Genomic DNA, 19,789 nt, shown 5'->3' on the forward strand with positions numbered 1-19,789 from the left:
CCAAAATTAAATGTCCAGCACAAACTTTGAGGCTATCAATCAATGCCCTGATGGATTGTGAAGTGGAAACATGTGACTCCACTGACCACCGGCCTCCTAGTGGCTGCATGACTACACTACTAAAGGTTCCTCAAAGAGTACCACACAGATTGAAGTCCTTCCTAAGCCATTTGAGCAAAACCACATCCATTCAGAAAGCTTTCCCTCTTCCCTCTCTCATGAATGGGCTCCTGGTAGAAACGAACAATACCCACACCTTGGACAGGCCCACTGATTGGAGAGTCATTGTGCTGAAGATGAGGGAGAGGATCGAGCAACAAGGAGCTCTCCCACTCTGTTATCAACACCCGTAGTCTGCAGTCTGCCTTTATGACTTGTTATGCCGCTAACCCCCTCTGCATCTCCTCTTGGGAGAATGCTGAATGACTGCACTACCTTGCCCTTATTTGCACCAAGAGAAGGAAGGGAGGGTGCAGCAGAGGAAGGGAAACTGAAGGAGCAATGAATGGCAGCATAACATAACAATGCACTTGGAGGCTCAGTTAGCAAACACAGCTGGCCCATCCACAGTCAAGCCTTTAATGAGTCATAACTCTAAAGAGACAGTGGGCTACTAAACCACTTTTACTACAGTCTATCTCTCCCTTACACACACTTTGTATTAAAATCATAGTATATTACATTGCTCATATTAAGTACATTATTAGACAGCTGGGTCCATATTTCACACATGAGACAAGAGCATCGTGCAATTAGCCTGTTTTGAATGTTAATGACTGACACATTAAACACGATATTAAAACACTCACCTCAATAACCTGCTTTGAGTCCAACCTGAAGTTAAAATCTCCAAAGACGAAATATGGCACCTTTTCATACCGCTGGTCCGTGATCCTGCAAAAACATCAACACAAGCAGCTGTATTGAACAGTGATAGACATAGGAATGCACCAGAAAAACAATCAAACCAAAAAATCAGGTAACACTTTAGCAAGGGGAACATATTCAACATTATTAGTTGCTTATTAACATGCAAATTAGTAACATATTGGCTCTTAATTAGTCATTATTAAGTACTTATTAATGCCTTATTCTGCATGGCCTTATTATAAAACCAGTATTACTAACCCTAACCCTAACCCTCTAACCCTAACCCTAACCAAATAACTCTAAATTACTGGTAAGTCTTTGTTACTTACAATATAGAATAGAATAGAATGGAAAGTACTTTATTGATCCCCGGGGGAAATTCAGCACCACAGTTCGCTCACAATAGACAAGAATAATAATAAATAATATAATATATATAATATATTATATATATAATATATAAATAATATAAATATATTCTACATATACTCTACATTTAAGTGCAGTCAAGTAGGAACATATGCATTATACAGTCTGATGGCTGTCGGTATGAAGGACCTCCTGTGTCGTTCCCCAATATGTTCCCCTAGTGTCCAAATAACTCTTAATTAAGACTTTGTTACTTACAATATTTTCCCCATACTAAAGTTTTACCAAATATCAATAATACAAAATCACATTTACTACAAATTAGGGCTTTCAAAAATAACTACATATTTTTTTACACAATTTATTTGGACTACACGTGCTCCTTTATCTGAAATCATGGGTGGTTATCTAAAAGGCTGAGCAGCTTGTTATACAGTCAGTGATCAGGTCAATACGAAGATGTGTGAGGACACTGACTGGTGCCAAAATAAACCCAGACGGGATTTTAGCTAAAACTGCTAACAAGAGTTGAGCAAATAAATGAAATGCATTCAAGTAAAACATTTAAGAAAATGTTCCTGGATGAAAATCTGGGTCTTTTTTAAAAACTTAGCCAGTAACAACCTGTGATTATTAATGGTTAATCCAAATTCAAAAGTCTCATTAAATCCTCTGACAGTACTACTACAAATATTACATGTAAACAAAACAAAAAACTGCTCAAAATCATTTCACACTCCTCTGACCTTTTAAATTAGCTGAGGTTCACAGCACCACCTTGTGGCCTGATTACTTGATACTTTTATTTCCAGCCTGGCTTGATGTCAAAGTATTATTAGTATATCACAGCATAAAATATAGTTACCATTAAAAGATGGAAGACTCGGGAAATAATATAAGATAAATCATTCTATCTGACTCATAACAACAAGGCAGATTTATAGTGCTTGAATCCACTGCAATTACTTTGCAAGACCTTTTAAGAGCAAGCATGATGCAAATAAAAACATGTATTTGGCCCTTAAAAGGGACAATTATACTTATTACACAGACAAAAGTATTAATTAACACTATGAGTTACTGTGTTTTGTAGTTTACACTGCATTATAGGATAAGACGGGATACATTTCAGAAATTCCACGGTTGCAGTGTAACATTTAAGATACACAAAGGACAAAAAGTAAATATGAGTTAAATGAAGAGTAACACAATGAAAGTAGGAAAATACTAATAGTAACAACTGACATTGGAGGGCACTGACCATATACAGTAGTTCCTCCTGTACCAGGATTGAAGTAAATATGCACTCAATTCAAACAGTTAATACTCAGCTGACATCCCACTTGAACCACAAGATCTTGATCACTTCGTTTGATAAACTGCTTTGAAGTCAATGCTGGTGAGTTTTGAAGTCAATTCACTTTGAACGGAAGGGGAGAGAGTACTGACCTAAAGCATATACAGATATCGAGATAACGACTTTGTAACAGTCCGGGATTCTTTATAGATTTCTTTCTGCCCTTTCAAGTTCGGAGCAACGGTCTTGCACTGACTCAATGTTCACAATAGACTCATTCCGCAAATGCACACAAAAAGACAGTGAACATAAAAAATATGTGGGCTGGTTGAATAATGATTAACTCCGATATCTTGGTAGTTTTGTCCATGGAGTTGGAAATAAATGCTAACATAAATGGGTCTGTGTAATTAATGATCCAGTATGCTCGGCTCACTATCTTTATACTAATAGTGAAGATAAATCTCCCCATGAACTTCCCAGGCCCAGATAACAATTTATTTATGGGGTCGTAAAGAGAGAGGCCACTTCTTGGTGGTGGGTCTGTGTTGCGGCTGTCTGTCGTAATGCATGCTCACTTCCTCTCTGTGAGGCAGTGAGAGTGAAGGGCAGGGAGGTGAAGGAATAAGACAGGGAACACAGCTATAACTTTCACATTACATTATATTAAACAAAGAGGAGACTTCCAAGATGAGTCAAAAGGCTAATAGGAAGACCAACCAAAAATGACCGTGATTCTTAAAAATATGACACAGCGGCAGCACATGTGCAACTCCTACATTATCTTCTAGGGTAGAGTATATAAAGTAGTAAATTCTAAATACAATGCTACAATCGTTTCTCGTTTATTCCGGTTAATTGATTCCAGGCCTGACGATGGTAATCAAACTTCCGCAAGATTATTATTACTATATCAATTATTTACATAATTAGAGAATAAACAAATGTTTACACCTTTCTAAATATATTTTTAACATAATTATTGATGTAAAAATGGTGCATTAGGTAACAATCTAATACATGTTAACCTCATTATGTAACAACGTCGCATTTTGTAATAATCTGCCACAATTTCTAATAAAAAATATTTGCAATAACTTGTGACACAATAACTTATTGAAGGCTTAAAAATTTAGGTGCAGTACTTTAAATAAAATGTAACAATTTGGTGCATCCCTGCGATGAGGTGGCGACTTGTCCAGAGTGTTCCCCGCCTTCCGCCTGAATGCAGCTGAGATAGGCTCCAGCACCCCCGCCATCCAGACAGAACATGGATAGATGTAATACAACATAAATAATAAACCATTTGTAATATAAATATCTAAATAAAAATCAGAATAACACAAAACATTTCATCTTCATTAGAATTAATTAAAAAATTAAGTAGGATGGTAAATGGTCACACCTAAATCAAATGTAAATGTATTGATTATAAAGGAAAACGTGATTGCAAGCTAGAGGCAAAAACGACACTGATGAAGTATTACTGACATGAGAATGAGCTGTGCATTGAAATGTTGGAAGACATAAACTCATGCAATATTGATTATATTGTGCCAATGCTATACTATACATAGTATTAAGAATAGAAAAACACAAATAAAAAATATGAAACAGAAAAAGCAATCTATTCCATTAAGGATCAATAGCATGTTGTTACATTTAAAAAAACAAAACAGTGCTACACCCACATTTTGTAATGACTTCTGCAATATGTAACAAGTTATTACAAAATGCGTTCAATAATTTTATGTGTAAATTGCGGTAAAGTATATTTTACAAAAGGTGGCGTGCATAATGAGGTGATTCCGTTATTCCAGATTGCATCATTATTACATAATGCGTGTTACAAACTCTCTAAACAACAGCCATATAGTAGTAGTGCACAGAAAAATCAATCCCCACCCGAATTGCAGATCTTATTCGTCCCGATTCTAAATCGATTCATATTTATCAAAAATGTGTGAATTTCTTTTTGTATTATTATTTTTTTGTAAGATTAAATTTTTTTAAATATGTTTATAGGCCATCTCCATGTAACCAGAAGGAGCTTTTATAACCCGTAACCTTTTTTGAAAAAGTTCCATTGTAATTATTATACCAAATAATACTTTGCAAGAATCAGTTTGAATCGAGAATCCTGTTAAATCACAAATCTTTCTGAATCGAATAGCAACCCCAGGGATCAGAATTGGATTGAATCGTTAGATACCGAAAGAGTCACACTCCGACCATATAATCACTTTTACAATCGTTTAACTCAATATAGTAGCATTGAGTGTGTTCTTTTGTAGATTACTGTACTCACTGGTAGCCCAGAAGATCCTCCAAACGTCACAGCTAACTGGCTGTCAACTACAACACGAGCACTACGTGGACATTTTTTGCCACATCCTGGATAATTCCTTTACCTTAGAACTGGGCTTCCATATGCTAAAACCACAGGTGTGTTAGGTTCATTTGACAGTCGCAGCCACAACCGTTGATAGCATTGCGTGTTCCGCCTTGTCAATCGCTCACATCAAAGGCTCACTAATGTCAATGGAAGCTGTGCTATTCATGTTGAAGATGAAGAGCATCAACAAAGTTCATCTCCATTTAGCGCTGCCTGCGCAGCTGCTGAGAGCTGATAGCGGTCTTGTTAGATTTAAGTGGTGCATCGAGTCTTGCTAGGTCTCGTGTCTCTTCTTTTGATATTGCTCATGTCAATGGTTCATCAGGGTAGAGATGTGTTATTGACCAGCCGGTAGTTGAATATTTGCAGATGAATACATTCAATCCCACTGGGCATCCTCCACGTGTTGCTGTCTAAATAATATGACATGATAAACATATAGGGCATAATATTTGTTCAGATTATTTTCTTTTCTCTTACATGTACACTGATAAGCCACACAGACATATGGCCACTTGCACATTCAACAATATAAATCAAAAGTAGATTTTTTTTTTAACATTAACTTTACAGATGCAGAGTGTAGCATTTGTCTGAATTCAAAAATCACCAGACCAATTGTTGAATATTTTCTAATGACAGAACTGATAACAACAGGAGGGAACAGATAGCATATATATATATATATATTGATGAGTAAGGACAGTGAAAAGTATCAGTGCTCTTAAGAAAAAGAGTGTATTCAACGTTTCGAAGGATTTTCAGCACACTCCAAGACAACAACTGGGACAATACACCACTAAACAAAAGAGCAGAGAACAAACATAATTGACTAGAAAATGCTCAAAGAAATACACATTGGACAGACAAATCTTACAGTAAAATACTAGACAGAAACAGACCGAACTTGGGAAAATTGTTCAACAACAACATAGATTAATTCATTAATAAAAGTAATTTAGTCTCAGAAAGCAAGGAACAAGCACCTTTCAAATTTGAACCAATTCCTGGTACTGATCCGCATACTCAACAGCACACATTTTCGGTGTTCATGTAATAAATGTTATTTGTTCCATAATAAAATCTCAGTTTTTACCAACAGTGAGCTGATAATGATAACTTGGTTGTTATATCTTATTTTCTTACACTTCGGATTCTTAATTGCAAGTATTCAGTTTGTCATCGATGTGTTGCTGTGTTCAGGAAGTAGTCTTTGCCATTAAGTTGAATGTGCCAGTTTTGTCGTTTGTTGAGATTTACAAACTATAAGTATTGTACTTATTACTCACCAGCTGTTTTATCGTAACGTGCATTTTGGTTGTAATTTTGATTACTGAATTTGGAGGTGTTAAAATCGCCATGTAATATCGCTATTGCTAATCAGCAATCTAATCTAATCTAATCTTAGATTATTCAGATATATACTAGATCCGACCAATCGAAGTCTATGAGCACGAAGTGATGGAGCCTACTCGGATGTGCGGCGAAACGTCTTCCAAGACAAACCAAGCAGTCCAGTTGCGATCGATTGAACGCCCTGATAAACTGTGGTAAAACTTCCTATGGATAGTTTTACAATTTTAAATAAAAGTGATTTTAAAACCGTGATTGATAACACTGATAAACTCAAGGACTAGTTTCATATACTGGAGAAGCAAGCTAGCGAGGCTAGCTTATATACTAACATGAAAACAAGAAACACTGTCTCTCTCCATTAAAAATATGCATTCCCTAATTTAAACATGTATAGATATATTACTGTCTGAGTCACTAAGATATTCCATTGTGCACCCTAAACCTACTTCGATATGTTTATTGGTGGATTGCATTGAATGTCTGAAAGGTGCAGATAACGCCATCTACTATACTAAAACATATAGCATGTGCTGCATATCAGCACATTTTACATTAAAAATATAAGATCATATTCCCATTATTGTTTCTTTCAACCTATCCTGTGCTTAACATTAACCTGATCTATTTTGGTGATGTCTGTCACCATCCCTTGCTGTAATTCCTTGTGTACTCTTTCTCATGAACAATCTATTGCCACCACTTTAACTAGTATTTCAATGATTTGTCTTGTTTTTTGCTTGTTCTGTACGATATGCAAGAAAAGTGACTATTGTATCTTTACTGTGTTTGTATGAATGTCCTCACTACTTTGCATTGTTACCTTTTCCTGTTTCTGTACTTTAACTTTATATATGTGTTATTTTGCTCTACTTTAATTGTCTGTTCTTCTGATTCCTGCTTTCTGACAACACAACCCCCATAAGCTGCTGAATGACTTCCCCCACAGTTACATTTAACAGTGACATTGCGTCCACATTCTCCATATTTGTGTTCTCCTCCACACCTTCCACAATGTTATTTAGTTCTACACATCAATCAATCAATATCCTTTATTTGACCAGGTAAAAACTAATTGAGATTAAAATGTCCTTTTCAAGAGTGACTTGGCCAAGAGGGCAGCAAAATAAAGTTACAAAAATACATATAACAACAAAAACACATCTCGCTATACGTCCATATCTTTGACGTCTTGAAACTACTTCTTCCTTAGTTGGCACAAGTTGGTACACTTTGTTGACCAATTTAAGCCCGGAAATAGCGAGAACGACACAAAAAGATGCTTGGTTCCACCCCCTTTCCTTCGTGAGGATTAAGGTCATTCTTCATATAAATGGGAATATATGAACATCTTATCAGTCGGCATCCTAATGACAGCAGACATTGTACAGTAAGGGATGTTTAAATTATGTTTGTTGGCTCTCATAAAATCTGCAGTGAGTAATAATCAGTGATGTTGTTGAAAAAAAGCAAACGTACTATGTTTTCAAAATTATGTTTAAAATGATCAAAATAGGTAAATATTAAATGTTGTTATAAATGTGCCCGTTACTACATTACATAAATACTTACATCATGTATATAAAATGGAGGTGTTTGGATGTTTTTTTAAGGGCTTTATAGGCAGAATAAAGCGGCTCACATAGGCTCTATTGTAAGTGGACTATTGATTACATTTATTTAATATTTAGAATGCAAACAAAAAAAAATAACACCAATCGTCATGTCTCTCATAAAGCAATATCCCCAAAAAAGTGCAGTTCCACTCTGAAGGGAAAAGGGATCTAAATCTTATGATTTGTTTTCTACATTTTAAAACACTTCCTTGTGGTCTAAACAACATGAAATGGCAGTTCTTTGGTCCATATTTTGCATAGATGATGCGACTTGTCCAAGGTATACCCTGCCTTCCGCCCGAGTGCAGCTGGGATAGACTCTGGCCCCCCTGCAACCTTTAAAGGGGAACGCAGTACAAAATGGATGGACGGATGGATGCTTTACAGACCTTTTTTGAGCTGCTTTCTGACCGCCTCTACAGGATTCACCGTTTTGTGGGCGATCTTATTTACGTGCCTCCACTTCGACTGCGTCTTCTCCCCGCCCACTTTGTTGTACTTTTTAGCGCTTCCATAGCGAGTCTACTGACAAATAAAAGTGAGAACGATACGAAAACAGCGGAATAAGAGGATAGAGAAAAAGAAGGAGCTTATTGACGACAGCGCGGACTACAATGGCGAACATGCACAAGGCACTCTGGTTACATTCATACCATATAAAGATAATCCCCTGATGGTTTTCACAATCTGTGATCATCACTAATTGTGCAAATTCCAAACGGCTCATTTGGCCAAAGAATTAAAAAAAGGCAAGATTATTTTATAAATATCTCCGCAATGCCTCTACGATTTGATTTTAAATGTTCGGGACTTACGTAGATCCCAAATACACAACAGCAAGTACCAACAGCTAAGAAAAGTTGGTTTTGCATAATATTATTATATCACATATTTCTTATGCCAAGAAAGTATATTGTGTGGCAATTAAATGTTGTTTTTTTTAATAAAACTTGGTTATAATGAGTATATATGAGTGCTTTTTGAGCACATTCAACAATACCATGAACAATTTAGTCACAATAATCGTGATATGAAAATTTCATCACAAGATTTGAGGTAAACTATTAATATCCTAATCTATAAATTACAATAGTACAACATTGGGTCGGGTGGTTATGAATTGAATAATTGGGGCGTACTTAAGGAGTCAATAATAGGACCAAAATTGTTTGATAAAAACAGAGTGAAAGTAAATAAAACCAAATTAATGGTATTTTACAATAGCAGAAAAAAACACTCAAAAATACAAATAGATGTAGATATTGACACAAATCGTTTTCCAGACATGATATTTTCAGATCATTTGTATCTACTTTAACAAATGTGAAGAGACCATCCGTCATTTCTGAGGCATTGCAAGGGATGGAATAAGATCTGCTTCCTCTTATCTCTTTTCGGGGAAGGTTAATTGTTTTTTTAGGTAGTTTAGATACGTGTGCATTAAATAAACTATAGCATTATATTATCCTAAACACTCCCCGTGACTGCGTGGGTTCCCTCCGGGTACTCCGGCTTCCTCCCACCTCCAAAGACATGCACCTGGGGATAGGTTGATTGGCAACACTAAATTGGCCCTAGTGTGTGAATGTGAGTGTGAATGTTGTCTGTCTATCTGTGTTGGCCCTGTGATGAGGTGGCGACTTGTCCAGAGTGTACCCCGCCTTAGGCTCCAGCACCCCCCACGACACCGAAGGGAATAAGCGGTAGACAATGGATGGATGGATGGGCATGCAACTAGCTGTTTTCCGCCATTTTGAACATGACATACTTGCGTATGTGCATGACCTTCATTCTTTAGGCTGGCACAATAAATCAATTGCTTTTAACAACAAAAACACTTAGCATTACTACTGTAATACAAATTTACAAATCAAAAATATAAAGTACAGCCTTAAAAAAAGGTGTTATTTATAATCATGAAACTGAAAATTATGTGCGACCGAGGATATATATGAATATATATTTTTTGTCCTCGCTGTCTGTATATGAGGGAAAAACAAAACAAAACAAAATTGTTTTTAAATGTTTGTTCTCGTCTAAATGTACCCTTTTGTGCCAGCTAACGTGTCTCAAGTTTGCTGGTTTCAGAATCAGATTTTCTGGCCAAATATGCGTAACACACAAAAAATATGACTTGATAGGCCGTGCTTGTCCAGGGTGTACCCCGCCTACCACACGAATGAAGCTGAGATAGGCTCCAGCACCCATCCGCGACCCCGAAAGGGACAAGCGGTAGAAAATGGATGGATGGAGACCGTGCTCTTTTTGTTCAATGTTTGATTGATTGATTGAGACTTGTATTAGTAGGTTGCACAGTGAAGTACATATCCCGTACAATTGACCACTAAATGGTAACACCCGAATAAGTTGTTCAACTTGTTTAAGTCGGGGTCCAGAAATAAAGATGCCAATAAAGTTCCTTGAGTCCTTGTAAACACTGAAAAGTGGAATGAAGCTCTTGGTAGCCTTACCGTACACAAAAAGACTTGGTTCTATGCAAACACAGTTGGCTTCAGTTTATCCTGTTCTCCTAAACGGAGGTCAGTTGTTGTAGATGTGAGAACTTGTGGATTTTTGCAAAGAGAGTTTAATCTTGACTTCTCTTGTTTGCAGTTCAATTTCAGTTATCTGCACACAAGCAGCTGACAAGAGACAAGGATGAGTTAGTAAAGACATGAACACCAACCTTTCCCCACAGCCTGCGGGGGTCTTTCAAGGCCACGTCCTGTAGCTTTATCCCGCTAACAGCCATGTCTAATACCCAAAGCTGGGCTGCTTTGTCTGCTGCTCTAAGGTATCAGCCACAGGTCAGAAGGTAACATTCTGTTTACACGATCATTTCCTAAAGCACTCATGCTGACCCGCTGGTGTGAAAGTTGACTTTTTTTTCTCAGCCTTTGTGTGGGTAATGAAGAATTGCAACATTAGCTACAGCTACTGGGTGTGAAAAGGCTTTGCGAGTGGGGGGTCCGGAGAACCCAACCGCCGTGCCCCCCCCCCACCCAACTGACCCTCACCCTGAGCCAGGGCCCCATTAGCCTCGTCATCACAGTTCATTCAGGCAAACTGTAACAGTGTCAGTGACATTCTAGCACAAAGACACACTCCTTTACACAGTCTATAAACATGCTTTCTCCTGGCCAATTCATCGCGCAGTGACACCCCTGAAAGAGCCTCTTCACAAGGACTGTTCTCACTGGGGTTTGGGCTGGGGCCTTCATAAGGCCTTCCTCGGGGCCACACAAAGACGGAGGTCAGACGCTAATTTATATCACGGCCCCCCCAACTCTGCTCCCAGGCTCCTTAAACCACCACTATTCTCTCACTGCACCTAAATTGCTCTCACCGACCAACATAAAGGAGAGCTAAAAGAAGTATATGGCCAAGAAACATGGCCACTACATATCAAGCGCACCACTATCCAAAAAAAGCACAATCCTATCTCTCTCGCTTCTGTTAGGCTTTATTCGGTACTCTTCTCCCAAGATTATATGCCGTGATTGACAGCTAAACCGGGCCCTAATAGACAGCCTATATGGGATTAAGAGGGTGGGACTGGGGGCCATGTCATGATTATATTGACAAGATGACTTACCATAATTTGGCCGGGCAGGTTCAACTTTGCACACAATAGCTGGGTTGTGCACAGTCATCCATTGTAAGTAAATGTTGAGAATTCGGTAGAATGTTAACATTGTGAAGAATGTGCTTGTCGGTGTCTTTCTCAATAGGTCAGGGGTGGCCCTGACAGGGCCTTTGACACGGCAGAACAGCCTTCCCCACGTCCCCGTGTTCGCACCACACAGCTCTTCTGCAACGCCCCCAGCAGCAATACCACAACACGGGAGAGAGAGGGAGCAGAGTGAGGCATGGTCACACACAAGTTAAGGAAAATAAGTCAATTCATGCTGGGAGAAGCCCTTAAGCGCATGTGTGTACCAATGATAGTCACACACACACTAGGTGTGGTGAAATTATTCTCTGCATTTGACCCATCACCCTTGATCACCCCCTGGGAGGTGAGGTGAGCAGTGAGCAGCAGCAGTGGCCGCGCCCGGGAATCATTTTTGGTGATTCAACCCCCAATTCCAACCCTTGATGCTGAGTGTGAAGCAGGGAGGTAATGGGTCCCATTTTTATTGTCTTTGAAATGACTCGGCCGGGGTTTGAACTCACGACCTACCGATCTCAGGTGGAGACAAGGGATGGACATTTGACTATATTTCCTTAAACCAGTGTTTTTCAACCACTGTGCCGTGAGATACAGTCTGGTGTGCCGTGGGAGATTATGTAAGTTCACCTATTTGGGGTAAAAATATTTTTTGCAAACAAGTAATTATACGGTAGTCTGCAAATGATGTGTTGTTGTTGAGTGTCGGTGCTGTCTAGAGCTCGGCAGAGTAACAATATTATACTCTTCAATATCAGTAGGTAGCTAATTGCTTTGTAGATGTCGGAACATGGTTTGTTGTGATCCCAATATGCAGATGACAGTGGGAGGCAGCGTGCAGGTAAAAAGGTGTCTAATGCTAAAACCAAAACTAAGCAAACGGTGAGTGCCCCTAAGAAAAGGCATTGAAGCTTAGGGAACAAAACTAAACCTGAACTGGCTACAAAGTAAACAAAAACAGAATGCTGGACGACATCAAAGATTTACAGCGTGTTGAGCAAAGAAGGCGTCCACAAAGTACACCCGAATCAACAATGTCCCCACAAAGAAGGATAGCAACAACTGAAATATTCTTGATTGCTAAACCAAAGCAGATGCGGGGAATATCGCTCAAAGGAAGACATGAAACGGCTACAGGAAAATACCAACAAAAGAGAAAAAGCCACCAAAATAGGAGCGCAAGACAAGAAGTAAAACACTACACACAGGAAAACAGCAAAAAAGTCCAAATAAGTCAGGGTGTGATGTGACAGGTCGTGACAGTACACCTACTTTGAGACAAGAGCTATAGTGATGCATGCTTGGTTATGCTTTAAAGTCATATCCAACAACGACTTTTTACTGTCAACTGAGTTTCGTTTTTTAATGATTTCTGGTGGTGGTGTGCCTCCGCATTTTTTCAACGCAAAAAATGTGCCTTGGCTCAAAAAAGGTTGAAAAACACTGCCTTGAACCAGCAAGTCGGGCAACCTGTACTATGAAAATAACCATTTTGTCCCCTCTTATACAAAAGAAAATTAGTCTTTAGTTGTAAAAAAACACCCAACATGCTTTGAGCTGTTACAAGAACAGACGTGCAGGGTTCATGTGTACAATACTACTATGAAATACGGTATATCGCAGATCTCAAACTCAAAATCCGAGCCCACATCTGGCCTGCCACATCATTTTATTTGGCCTGACAAATCTCGTAACTAATTCACGTCAATAAAGCACCTTTTCTTTGTTATTGAGACATGTATTTGAGATTTAAATTTGCATGCAAATACATGTTTTCTCATTTCATCTGATCATGATCAGGCAACTATATATTCCAAACATTTTTGTTATCAAAAATAAAAAAATGTCCACCCTGAGATCGGTAGGTCGTGAGTTCAAACCCCGGCCGAGTCATACCAGAGACTATAAAAATGGGACCCATTACCTCCTTGCTTGGCACTCAGCATCAAGGGTTGGAATTGGGGGTTAAATCACCAAAAATGATTCCCGAGCGTGGCCACCGCTGCTGCTCACTGCTCCCCTCACCTCCCAGGGGGTGATCAAGGGTGATGGGTCAAATGCAGAGAATAATTTCGCCACACCTAGTGTGTGTGTGACTATCATTGGTACTTTAACTTTTACATTAAAACACCGATTTATGTGCTTGTCACCTCGACTTATGATTTGAAGTGTGATTACAAGTGGCCCTCTGATGCTATGTGCCTCTCAATAAGAATGAGTTTGACACCCCTGCTTGAGTAGATACTTACTAGTGCTTGTTTTGAAGCATTATAACTTTGCTAATTTCTGGCCACAAATCAAGCACACAGCTAAGCCAGTGTTGTTGGCAGTGAAGGCAAGGAATCTGTTAATGCAGGATTTAACTAATTATTTTTGAGTCTTTTCTTGGTTGGGACTTGGGATGTATTTATGCTTAGCGCACTCAAGAAGTCCACGTATTTCTGGTGAAGACATCGCTCTTATTGCACACGAACGCACGCACACGCTTCCGTTTATCTTATTTCACCTTTCTCCCGTTAATCCAATCATCAGTTAGTACTCAGCCTCTTCCCCGCCTCAAAGACAGTCAGAAATTATTCACTCTTTTTACAAAAAGGGGAATTACAACAAGGAGCATCTGCAACCCCTGCCTTAAACCACCTAGTGCACTCCATTGTGTCTCAGTTGCTTCAGGACGATATTATTCTTATCCATCTTTTTCGACTGCTGGTCTATGTTTGGGTGAGCTGAAACGTATCCCAGCTGATCTAAATCAAGAGGTGGGATACACCCAAAACTGGTCGCCAGTTAATCACAGGGCACATATGGACAAACAACTGGAGATGTCCGATAATGGCTTTTTTGCCGATATCCGACATTGTCCAACTCTTAATTACCGATTCCGATATCAACCGATACCGATATATACAGTCGTAGAATTAACACATTATTATGCCTAATTTTGTTGTGATGCCCCGCTGGATGCATTAAACAATGTAACAAGGTTTTCCAAAATAAATCAACTCAAGTTATGGAAAAAAATACCAACATGGCACTGCCATATTTATTATTGAAGTCACAAAGTGCATTTATTTTTTTTAACATGCCTCAAAACAGCAGCTTGGAATTTGGGACATGCTCTCCCTGAGAGAGCATAAGGAGGTAGAGGTGGGGGGGTTTGGGGAGTTGGGGGGGGAGGGGGGGTGTATATTGTAGCGTCCCGGAAGAGTTAGTGCTGCAAGGGGTTCTGGGTATTTGTTCTGTTGTGTTTATGTTGTGTTACGGTGCGGATGTTCTCCCAAAATGTCTTTGTCATTCTTGTTTGGTGTGAGTTCACAGTGTGGCGCATATTTGTAACAGTGTTAAAGTTGTTTATACGGCCACCCTCAGTGTGACCTGTATGGCTGTTGACCAAGTATGATGCCTTCACTTGTGTGTGTGAAAAGCCGTAGATATTATGTGATTGGGCCGGCACGCAAAGGCAGTGCCTTAAGGTTTATTGGCGCTCTGTACTTCTCCCTACGTCCGTGTACACAGCGGCGCTTTAAAAAGTCATAAATGTTCCTTTTTGAAACCAATACCGATAATTTTGAAACCGATACCGATAATTTCCGATATTACATTTTAAAGCATTTATCGGCCGATAATATCGGCAGTCCGATATCGGAAATCTCTACAAACAACCCTTGACACTTGCATTTACACACAAGGAGAATTTAGAGTCTCCACTTAGATTAAGATGCATGTTTTTGGTATTAAGGAGTAACAATAAAAAACTCACATGGAGAAGACAAAATCTTGACTGTGAGGTAGACATGCTAAACATTTTTGACACCCAAGCCATAATTAATTAATCAATTCCGATAATAATGAGTCATATATTGGAATATGGGATGCATTATTTAAATTTGTTTTAAACTATTAAATTAACCAAAATATGACTTATTTTATCCTTGTGGAACATATTGGACACAATGTGTTGTCAAGCTTATGAGATGCGATGAAAGTCTAAGCCACTGTGGCAATATTGTTCATTTTTTAAATGTTTTTATTTTATTTTTTATAATTGGCTGTGATGATAATGCCAATGAGGGATTTCTAATCACTTCTATGTTGGAATTCGTATTAATATTGATACTGTTGTTGATATTATTAATTTTTGTTTGACTACTTTTGGATTGTTTTTTGTCATGTTTGTGTGCCCTCTCAATTGCTCGGTTGATTGCTATTCTGAATGTTGCTGGTTTTGGAATTGTAATTGTATTATTATGGTATTATTGTACATTATTTTGTTAGATTGATTAAAAAAAACAAAAATAAAAAACAATTAATTCCACACAACCAACAGTATTTTCAAAGATCAATGTACTACTTACTGTATGCACATGCACTGCAGACACCAAACAGCTTTTTGAAAGTATTTGAATACAAAGATTATTTGGAAATATGTCCTCCTGAAATGCAAGAGTGGTGGCGCCAAATTGTACTTTGTCTTGGCAATACAAATCTGACTACAAGATAGGAAGTTACAAATCGTCACTTGTTAATTTTAATTATTGTTAAATTATATACAATGTATGCATGGGGAATAAGTAATCATAATATTAAATAACATATCATAAAACAACACAATTAGTCTTTATATTATATAAGCAAAGTTTGGAATTCAGTTAGGCCTGCTTTTTACGACACACATTTGTATGATTCGGTGTGACGAACATTTTCGCTACAAGGTTGGTCCAGTTTTTTGTACACAATCTCAGTTATTGTGCGGGCCCGCATATCATTCCACGGAATGGACTGGTCAAATCCCAAGTGTCTTAATGCATTTTTAATTGTGTACTACTGCAAAATTGTGGGTTTCGCAGCAAATTAATTGAATTTTTAAAATTTCTTACAGCAAAAATTGCTTTTGGTTTTCGTACACTTTGGTTTTAATTGGACCTTTTGGAACTGATGACTTATGACACCAGGGTATCACTGTGTAAACTAGGAAGATATATGCTTAATAATTTTAATGACTAGCATAATAATTGAATTATATGCAATGTATACATGTTGACTTAAACGGGCTGTTTGCAACATTTACATAGATGCCTAGAGGACGCTAACTTTCCAATGTATTTTACACACTATCTACCGGCTTCTAGGACGTAATGATGTAACTACGTACGTATGTAACACATGCACACGCATTAGCTTCGGGTGTTGTTCGCTATTAATAGCAATTAGCTGTCATTGAATGTATATTCTATCATAACAACAACATGACTACAAATTGTTTTTTCCTTTTCTCGGACTGCATTTGTATGTGTGCACGCGCTCCCTGCACGTAGGTAATGACAAGACAGGGTGAGAGACCGCCGTAAACACCAATCATTGTATTCTGGCCGGTATTTTTTTTTAAACTTTTTTTAGTTGATTGTGACCGTTTTAACACAAATGTCTTCTGTTAATCCACTAATGCTAACACAAGCCAGTCAATGGTGGTGTTGTTATATGTTTTGCTTTAAAAATGTAACCGTGAGCAAGTTGCAAACATCAACTTTAACTAATTGTCATAAGAAATATCATATAATATTTGCAAAAGCATCGAAACTGAGAATTAAAACAGCTCAACCAACAGTAATAAGTAGGTCAATGTTGTTTTCTATAGCTGAAATATGTTCATTTTGTCTTTTTATTGAATATATCGTAAATTCCGGACTATAAGCCGCTACTTTTTTCATACGCGTATAAAACGGTGTGGCTAATTTATGGATTTTATAAATATATATATAAATACTAATTCTCAAAAGAAAACCAAGCAAAATACACTTAAATGGTGCATTATTGTTTGTGCTAGGGAGCCATCTTTTGGCTGAGTTCTCTCAATGCAGGTGCTCAATTGCCCTTCAGTTTAGACTAGTGCTTTCAACCGGAAGTACAACTGCCGTCCGGCCTTCTAGGCGTCCATAGCGTTTACTGGTATGGATTCTTCATTCATCAATCCAAGCATCCATCCATCAATCCATTTTCTACTGCTTGCCCCTTTCGGGGTCGCTGGAGCCTATCTCAGCAATGTTTGTAAAATTTACAGTATAACTAAGATTGTTTATACTTAATAAACCGTCCCGTGTGTGATGTCTGAAGGAGTGTTTGAATGTGCTATCTTAACGCCATTAGCATTAGCTAGTATGCTACCAAGTGAAGTGAAGTGAATTATATTTATATAGCGCTTCACAAAGTGAAACCCATTATCTACATCCTTAAGCTGCATTTAAAGTAGTGTGGATGACACTGGGAGCAGGTGGGAAAAGTGTCTTGCCCAAGGACACACCAGCAGTGACTAGGATGGTGGAGACGCGGATCGAACCTGGAACCCTCAAGTTACTGGAATGGCCGCTTTACCAACCGAGCTATGCCGCCTGTGTTAGTATTATTAACTTACAATGGCATTGTTTTTGTATTGTTTTAGTTTCACAAATGTCTCAGTAAATTCACCAAACATCACGGAATAATTATTTAGTCTGTTTTGCTGATTGGAGAGCTTGCTTCCGCAGCTAATGGGTCCATGACGATGACGTCTGTTTTGTTTGATTAGCAATTTTACTGGCACTGTTTGAAAAGATTATGGTATATAAATAAACATTTACAAAATCTTTCTGTGTGAAGAATTAATATCGCAACGTATCTATCTGCTACTCATAGTCTGGTGAGTCTAATACAGGGGTGGGCAAACTATGGCCCGTTGGTCCCTTTAATCCGGCACGCCAAATATTAACACAGAATTGAGCAAATATCTGTTTTGAGAATTGCCACAACAAAACTGATACTGGATTTGGACACACTGGCAAAAATGGGTGATGAACAACACTCCTCCCAGTAAAAGAGAATGTAAGTGTTAACCCTTTAATACCATTTTTATGTTTCTTTGATGATATGATGTGGTTGAAAATGTATGTATTATGATTAAAATAGCCTGTTTTTGAGAAGCCTACTCTTAGTTCCAACAGATATGATAAGCTTTGAAATGCATGTGCTCGCCTGGCCCGTCTGTCAAATTTCAAAAGTCATCGTGGCCCCTGAGCCAAAAAGTTTGCCCACCCTTGGTCTAATTCATGGAACATTTTTTATTTTTTTTCAAAAAATTAGTTGGTGCGGCTTATATACGGGTGCACTTTACAGTTCAGAACATTTGGTGCATTTGATTTCTCAATTTCAGACAAGTTTAGGTAAAACACCGATATATCTGACAAGTGTTAAAACTTAATTGCAATTGTGTATATTAGGGCTGCAGCTATTGATTATTTCAGTAATGGAGAAATTCATCGATTAGTTTGTTTGATTAATCGGATAAAACACACTTTTTGCCTCAATGCAAATTTTAAATAAACATTTTTTTTTTCTTCTAGTAATGCACTTTTAACGTGCATTATATATCGCAGCAGCCGTGTTGAAAATATGTCATCATATTTTAAAGTTGCGGGGACTCCATGCAGCGCAGATTTTATTAATTACTTCATCAAACAATAAATCAAAGCAACAAAATACAAATCAAAGTTTTTTTCTAATCGAATTAACTGATTAATCGTTGCAGCCTGAGTATTTATGGGTGTGTGCACAGTATGTGGAGGATTTTGATTCTGTAAATACATTAGAAAAAATAATGATCATTTACATTACAGTGTGTAGATATTTGTAGTATAATTCACGTGAAATATATTGCATAATACATACATGAACACACCCCACACACCAGTTAGGTTAATAAATTCATCCTGGCTTAATGGAGGATCTACTTGTGATTATCCAGTCCTCCCTCTAGCTGCTCCAAATGTCTATTGGCTGAAGACTCGCCGGCCTTTCTCTGCTCTTTCAGCCTGTTGTTCTGGGAAAAGCCGAAAGGGAAACATTTAGGTTGTAGGGCTCATTGAGACGCTGTGACAGTTGACTGATGACCGTCCATAAAATGACAAAGCATCGCTGTGTGGCAGCCAGTGTGGCCCACTGCCTCCCCATGGGAAACTAATTGCTTTGAATTGTTGAGGGCAACATTATTTTTCTGCCAATCACTGCGTTTCAATGGTCCGAAAATGACCATGAAACAAGCCTTTTCAGCGAACAAAAACGTTAAATGTCCCCAATGTTGATCAAATTAACTTCAGCACTGTGACAATGGACTATATTTGTGTGGAAATAATGGTGAGCCACAAAAGGAGGTTTCATGCCAGGATTTCACAGTTCTAATGTAAAACTCT

The 19,789-nt window shown here is 38.2% G+C and overlaps 1 protein-coding gene across 2 annotated transcripts in view; it reads right to left on the bottom strand.

Moving 5' to 3' along the window:
- The window catches only part of inpp5a (inositol polyphosphate-5-phosphatase A), a 408,597-nt gene that overhangs the window by 150,988 nt on the left and 237,820 nt on the right, over positions 1-19,789 (bottom strand). For both annotated transcript variants that reach the window (XM_061962827.1, XM_061962834.1), the window contains exon 9: positions 810-894. In XM_061962827.1, the coding sequence (XP_061818811.1) occupies positions 810-894 (85 nt within the window). The remainder of the gene's footprint in view (positions 1-809; positions 895-19,789) is intronic.

The sequence above is a fragment of the Nerophis lumbriciformis genome, linkage group LG02 (assembly GCF_033978685.3).
Source record: "Nerophis lumbriciformis linkage group LG02, RoL_Nlum_v2.1, whole genome shotgun sequence".
Taxonomy (NCBI): Eukaryota; Metazoa; Chordata; class Actinopteri; order Syngnathiformes; family Syngnathidae; genus Nerophis; species Nerophis lumbriciformis.